Raw genomic sequence first — 6,895 nt, 5'->3', positions numbered from 1 at the left:
CATCGAATTTTAATAGTTTATCTGTTATTTTCTCTACCCTATCCCAAAACAGGATTGGTCAATTCGACTGATCTCGTAACCAACCAAAAAAAAATCGAAATAAACCTAAACTAACCATAAAAGTATTCAAGTATTATAGTGGAATTCTATAGTATTAATATAGTAATTTAAATTTATGATTTTTAAGTTATTTCAACTATGTATATATAAAAGCTACAAAATTTTGTTTCGTATCCTCCACGTGTAAAATTTTAAAAGGCTTAGCAACCTACATCAAGCAGAAACTGACTACAGAGGTTGTAACTAGAAGAGATAATTATTTGCTTTATTTCTTTATTTACTGTTTTTTGTTTTAAGAAATTTGCTAATAGATTTTTCTGAGGCCGACTCCCATTAAATTTATAACCAATAGAAAAACATATTTCAACTCATTCATTGCTATAGTCATCATACCACGTGGGCTTACAGATAATTGACAATTTGGTTTGATGTGAAAAAAACATTGTCTACAAATGTGATGTCCTGTACTCTGACCCCTACCTGTACAGAAGGGGTTAACTGAACACACAAATACAAAATATTTGTAACGTTACAGAATTTGATGCTCTTCTTGAGTTAGATCTGAGTGAGAATTTTTCTTTTTCAGGAAGCTGATATGAAGGCTTTGAGGAGATTTATTCTGGCCAAAAAACCTCATGTAATAGGTGTGGCAGGAGAATCCAGGTACTGTACTGCATTCTTTGGTATTAGTGTGAAAATGTAGCTTCTCAGTCTCTTGTAACATGTATACAGGATTGTTCAGTGACTCTGAGGTTTGCATGTTTATCTGAACGTTTTAGTATATAGTGTTTGTTTTACCCCTTTTAATAGTTGATTCCAATTGCTAAAGAAGTGATAATGCATCTTATGATTTGAAAATCGTCTTAATAAATCACTCAGTTTGGCTTCTTTCCTCCATCTATTCCCAGAGTGCATAAGAACTGCAGTACTCTGGTTATTCCAGGAGGTAGAAAAAATGTTTATTGTAATACCTCTCTGTCTTTCTTACAGGGAAATCTTACAAAAAACACACACACAATGATAGTCTTTCTATGAAGTTATGCATACCAGAATTAAAAAAAGATATATAGTATTATTAGGATGTTGGTCCATTACTTGTCTATGAAAAAAAAATCTTTGTTTTCATATAAATTTTTGGTTTTATGCATATAGAATCAAATGCACCAGTCCCTCTATGTTAAGGTATTTATTTTGAATTAAAAGATATATAGTATTATTAGGATGTTGGTCCATTAATTGTCTATGAAAAACAAATCTTTGTTTTCATATAAATATTTGGTTTTATGCATATAGCATCAAATGCACCAGTCCCTCTATGTTAAGGTATTTATTTTGAATTGTGGCACCTCTGACAATGAAATGATTGCAAAACTCGTTCATGCGAAATTATGTATGCATAATGTTAAAAAACAACAATTATTTTATACACAATTCTATAAAAATGACAGTTTCCAGTCTCCAAATTACTAAAATACAATAACTTACTGTGTAGGATAAAAAGTGGTAAAACCCAACGTGACTGGAAAACATTCTCATACACTTTACATGTTTCGACGTACACTACTGCATCATCCTCGGGAGTGTAATGTTTTGCAAAAATAACACTTATTTATACAATTATCAGATCCCCAATTTACATATTAAATAATTTCACGTTCAATAATTTAAATTTACTTTTTTTCATTTAATTATCTCAATAGATTCACATATATTCATACCAATTAAATTTCCAGGTTGTACTAAAATAAAAAAAACTTCCCATTGAATTGTGTGATTAGTTTCTCTGACATGTTCTGCTAAAGGTGAAATAGTAATATTATTATTTTTAACATTTCTTTTGTGTTCATTCATTCTGAATTTTAAATTTCTTCTAGTTTGTCGTATATAAACTTATTTATATTCACATAATATTTTATATATACCACATTTTTCCATTTAATCAACTTTATCTTTAGTTGTATTAAGAATTTGGCTGACTTTGTTTATTGGTTTATATGTCGGAAATATATTTGTTTTTTTAATTTTTTTATTATTTGACAAGATAAACCAGGTATGTATGATAGTACTAAACATTATTTCTTACTTTTTTCAGAAAATGTTTTAACTTAATATTTTTATCCTCGTTTTTTAGTTTTATGACAGCTCTGTCAACAACATCTGGATTAAAACCTCTTTCTACTGCTATGTGCTTAATTAACAATAACTCATTATTAAGATCATCCTGTTTACAACATAATTTTAATATCCTGTCCACATAAGAGTATAAAACAGGTTTTTTTAGATGTAGTGTGACAAGATTGTTGATGTGGCGGAATGATTACAGATAAAGGTTTACAATAAATGGTAGTTTCCAATTTATCCTTATTTTTACTCACTAAAACATCCAAAAAAAAAGTAAACAACTATTTATCTCAATTTCATAATTAAATCTTAGATTTTTTTATCCTGTGCAGTAAGTTATTGTATTTTAGTAATTTGGAGACTGGAAACAAGCTCATTTTCATAGAATTGTGTATAAAATAATTGTTGTTTTTTAAAAACTGTGAGTTTTTTTTTAACATAGAACATTGCACATGTGACAAAAAATTTTTAAAAAATAGGTATGCATAACTTTGATTCTGTTGTTGTACTGAACTCTGCTTTTTCTCACTCTGATAATAAAGTGATTGCAGTGCTCCTTTACATTACACTAGGCATGCATACTCTGATTCTGTTCCTTTTAATGATTTGTTTTTAACTAGTAATTCTTTCATTTAAGTTAAATTGTTACATAACAGCAATGTAACATACTGATGTTTCTTAGTAATGCTTTCTCATTTAGTAAATTTGTTGGATGATTTGATGAGTAGTAAGTAAATCTGTCAGAAGTCTTAACTACTGGAAAAATGTGAAATTTTTTGGTCAGTGTGTTGTTCTACTCTATTGGAATTTTATTCTAGCTCTGAAATCATTTTCGTTATTGTAAACTTTCCAGAGAGGCTTTAAATGTGATAGCAGATGTGAAATCAGTCATCTGTGACCTCGTGGAGATGGAGCAACTCCCAACCATCAGCGTAGAACTAATAGACAATGAATTGCCAACTGTGTATATGAACTCGAAAAAAGCAGAGGTTTGTTTCTCTAAGTGAATTTGCAGCTTTTACAGCTTGTATTATCACACATATTTAGAAATACTTCAACTGTTTTGTATATTAAGCTTCTATAATGCACAAACTGTTGGTGTTTCAATTTGTTTTTAGGTATATTTTATTTTTATTTGTTTTTCAGAATTATTTTAGTTCCAGCTCCAAATTTCTAAAAGTTCAGATCTGATTTTAACTGTTTTTAAAAAAATGTTTGAACTGTTTTGTAATATTTCTTGAAAGTGTTTCATTACCCTCTAATATTATATTTTGAGAACCGTACATAAAAGGCTTTGATACAAATTCCTTGAAATAAGGATAAAATATTATAGTTTCAAATGGTAGGTGCGATACCATGTTGTGAGAAATATATGGAGTTAAAGAAATCCAATATCTTTGACAAGCTTCATTTTTGGTTTTTGTTATTGAGCCATTATTTCTTTTCTTCTTCCTCTGTTTCTCAAATTTCTCAAGTAGTTGTTTTTGTTTCTATATGTTCCCGATAGGTAATCACTAAATATATGTATGCATGTATACCTTTGTTCATAAAAAAAATATTTATACATTGTGAAAATTCCTAGAAGGCTTTCATGTTAGTAGCATATAAAAACACATTTCTAGCTTACTTATTTAGCTTTCTTACATGTGGTGACAAAAGCTGCTGGTTTGTTGTTACGTGATTCATGTTACACTGAAATATAGCATTAGTGGTGATATCAGTGAACACTGGCTACTTTTTGTATATAAAACCATCTTAAAGAAATTCCAAAATATCTCTTCTGAAACTTGTAATTCCTCTAGACTATACAAACTGTAATGTTTCTTGTTTATTAGTTGTGGAATTTTTCTTACTTTGTGCTTGATTCTCTGCATCAGATTAAATACTGTAACACTCTGTCATTGAAGCAGCTCTAGACAAGAGGAATTCAGTTTCTGGAAGTTGTGTCTGTGTATCTAAAGAATTAAATTACTATTGTGAATACCGTTGTTTCTGTGTTATTCATTGATTGTGAACACTGTTGTTTCTGTGTTATTCATTGATTGTGAATACCGTTGTTTCTGTCATTGTGATCTGAACAAAAATACTGATACCACTGTGGCAAAAAGTATTTTCTTTTTACGTCCATATTTTACACTTGTTCATTACTTATTCGTAAATTTCCAGGCTGATTTTCGAGACTATCCTGCTCTACTACGACAAGCAGTTTCTATTGCTCGTAAAGTACAAGATCCTCTTATAGAGTTCTCCCAGCTGTGTACTCCTGATGAAGAAATCCTTTGTTTGAAGTACCATCCCCTTCAGGTGAGAAACAGAGTAATATATATTGTCCTCTTCAGGTGAAAAAGAGGGTAATATAAATATCTGAAGTATTTGGGACTTCATATGAGACATTGATTTATGTAAATTGTCTGAATTACCATGCTCTGTTAGAAGCAAGCAGTCTATAAATATAGACATCCTGTAGTATGAATAAGGCACATAATGGGGTATTATGAGTGAAAAAACCTGTTTAATATATTTTACCAATGAAGTGATATTTTTGTGTCAGCATTATAGTGTTTAGCTATTAGAGGATCACTTTGACCAAATGCTATACATACAAAGCATTTGAAATTTTTATTGTGTTTTGTATTACATTGTTTCATTCTCTAGTCATGGTATTCAAAATTTTTAATGTTTATCATCAGTTTTTGTCAATCTTTGTTTTGTATTTGTAGGATCAAATATCTAAAGAGGAACTGTTAAACTGCCTTTACCTGGAGTTTGTGAACAGAACAAATGAAGTAGGTGTTGACGTGAACAGGGCAATCTCTCATCCTCACACTTCCCAGCTGGTCCAGTTTGTTTGTGGTTTAGGTCCTCGAAAAGCATCCCATTTAATAAGGGTACGTTTCTTGGTGCATTACCTTAGGGTGCTACATTGACTTCATATGAAATATATAATCATTTGAGGATATTATATTGACTCTGAATGAAAAACATCATTATTGTAATTATTTTAATGCATTACATTTACCCTTAATTAGAAAGGACATTATTTTAGGCTACTACTTTGACCCCTAATGAAAAAAAATAATTTGAAACAACTTTTTTTTTTTAGCTTATAAAAGAACAAATCACTGTCCTAAATGAGTTCGTCAACTTTAGTTGACTCTCACCACAAGAATTATATTTCTGATGTTATTGATGTCCATAATGTACTTAACACAAGGTAGCTGTTGCCATATAATTAGTGCTGTAAAAAAGGTCACAATATTCTTACTAAATAATTATTCATCAGTATTGGAAGTGTTAAGAAATACTAAATATGTCTAGATTATTACATCACAGATTTTTCATTGTTTGAGAAATTATGCTAAAAAAGAAAGAGTTTATAATACTATATAATACCAACTTTCTCTGTTTTACAGACTCTTAAACAAACACATCAGAAGTTAGAGAACAGGACACACCTTGTTACAGTGTGTCACATGGGACCTAAAGTGTTCTACAACTGTGCTGGATTTGTGAAAATTGACACTGTTGCAGTTGGAGAAAGGTAAGTTTATTTATGTGTTCCTTTTATAAAATAATCTTCATCATCTTTTTAATGTTATTTTCTCCTTGTTTAAGGTTACAAATTGTTTGTATGAAACTGTACAGAATATTTATAACTGCTATTTATGTATCTACTGATCTACAGCATGAACAGTAGTGGCCTAACTTTTTAGGGTTAGTGTGCTCAAATGAAGAAAACAAATGGTCATGTGGGTATACTAAACATAATGTAAGGTTATGCTTTGTTGTTGTGATTTGAAATTTTATATTTTGTAAAACCATCTTGTAGCTATTAGGTATGGAGCATGGATTTTGTTTTCTGTGTGACTTGTGTATGTGCATATAAACTTCTGTGTAATTAAGTTTTGAGATGATAGCTCATTATTTTGACTTCATTTCATCTGTATGTAGTGCTGAGGCATATGTTGAAGTACTCGACGCCTCTCGGGTGCATCCTGAAGCATACGAGTGGGCTCGAAAGATGGCTGTGGATGCCCTGGAATATGATGACATGTCAGAAGAAATTGACCCTGCTGGGGCCTTGGAGGAAATTTTGGAAAACCCAGAAAAACTTAGAGTAAGTAACTGTGAAGATTGTGAGCTGATGAAAATGTTTATATAACTTGAAAGAGTACTTGGTTTTTTAAACTAATTACAAGAGAAATAGAAGGAGAGTGATGTTGTATGTCCTCATACAAACATTTATTTTCAAAACCCATCTCTTGTTAAGCTGGTGTCATAAAATATCACCCTGTTACAGAGTGTGTATATTTTATCCTGTTTCTAATTCACTGCATTTATTAGCATGTACACGCTTGCATCACAAAGTTTTCTAGATAATGTCATCTAACAAACAGTGCTTGTTTTATTTTCACTGTGTGAAAGCATTCTCACAGAACTTGTAAAGACCATACAAAGTTGTACAATTACAAAGAAAATATCTGTTAATGCTAGAATTATTTATGGTGGACCCCAGCAGATTTCTAAACTATTTATACACCAAATTGCTTGAGGGTCCAGTCCCTATTAACTTTGTTGGTTACAAAATTGCTAATAAAATACGAATCAGACGTTAATATTGCAATTAATCCAACTTATTACTGGTGGAGCCTCCTATGTACACTGAGTGGTCACAAGTAAATAGACACCTAATTTTTCGTCATTTAACTGATTT

At 30.7% G+C, this 6,895-nt stretch overlaps 1 protein-coding gene across 1 annotated transcript in view; it reads left to right on the top strand.

Annotated features, from left to right (window-relative positions):
• LOC106461745 (transcription elongation factor SPT6-like) overlaps positions 1–6,895 on the top strand; it is a 79,362-nt gene that overhangs the window by 44,436 nt on the left and 28,031 nt on the right. The window contains exons 20-25 of the mRNA XM_022388778.1: positions 647–723; positions 3,035–3,170; positions 4,348–4,485; positions 4,902–5,069; positions 5,595–5,722; positions 6,133–6,298. Coding sequence (XP_022244486.1) covers positions 647–723; positions 3,035–3,170; positions 4,348–4,485; positions 4,902–5,069; positions 5,595–5,722; positions 6,133–6,298 — 813 coding nt within the window. The remainder of the gene's footprint in view (positions 1–646; positions 724–3,034; positions 3,171–4,347; positions 4,486–4,901; positions 5,070–5,594; positions 5,723–6,132; positions 6,299–6,895) is intronic.

The sequence above is a fragment of the Limulus polyphemus genome, unplaced genomic scaffold (assembly GCF_000517525.1).
Source record: "Limulus polyphemus unplaced genomic scaffold, Limulus_polyphemus-2.1.2 Scaffold1023, whole genome shotgun sequence".
Lineage (NCBI taxonomy): Eukaryota > Metazoa > Arthropoda > Merostomata > Xiphosura > Limulidae > Limulus > Limulus polyphemus.
The sequence above is the reverse complement of the archived record's forward strand: the minus strand, read 5'-3'. Positions and strand labels throughout refer to the sequence as shown.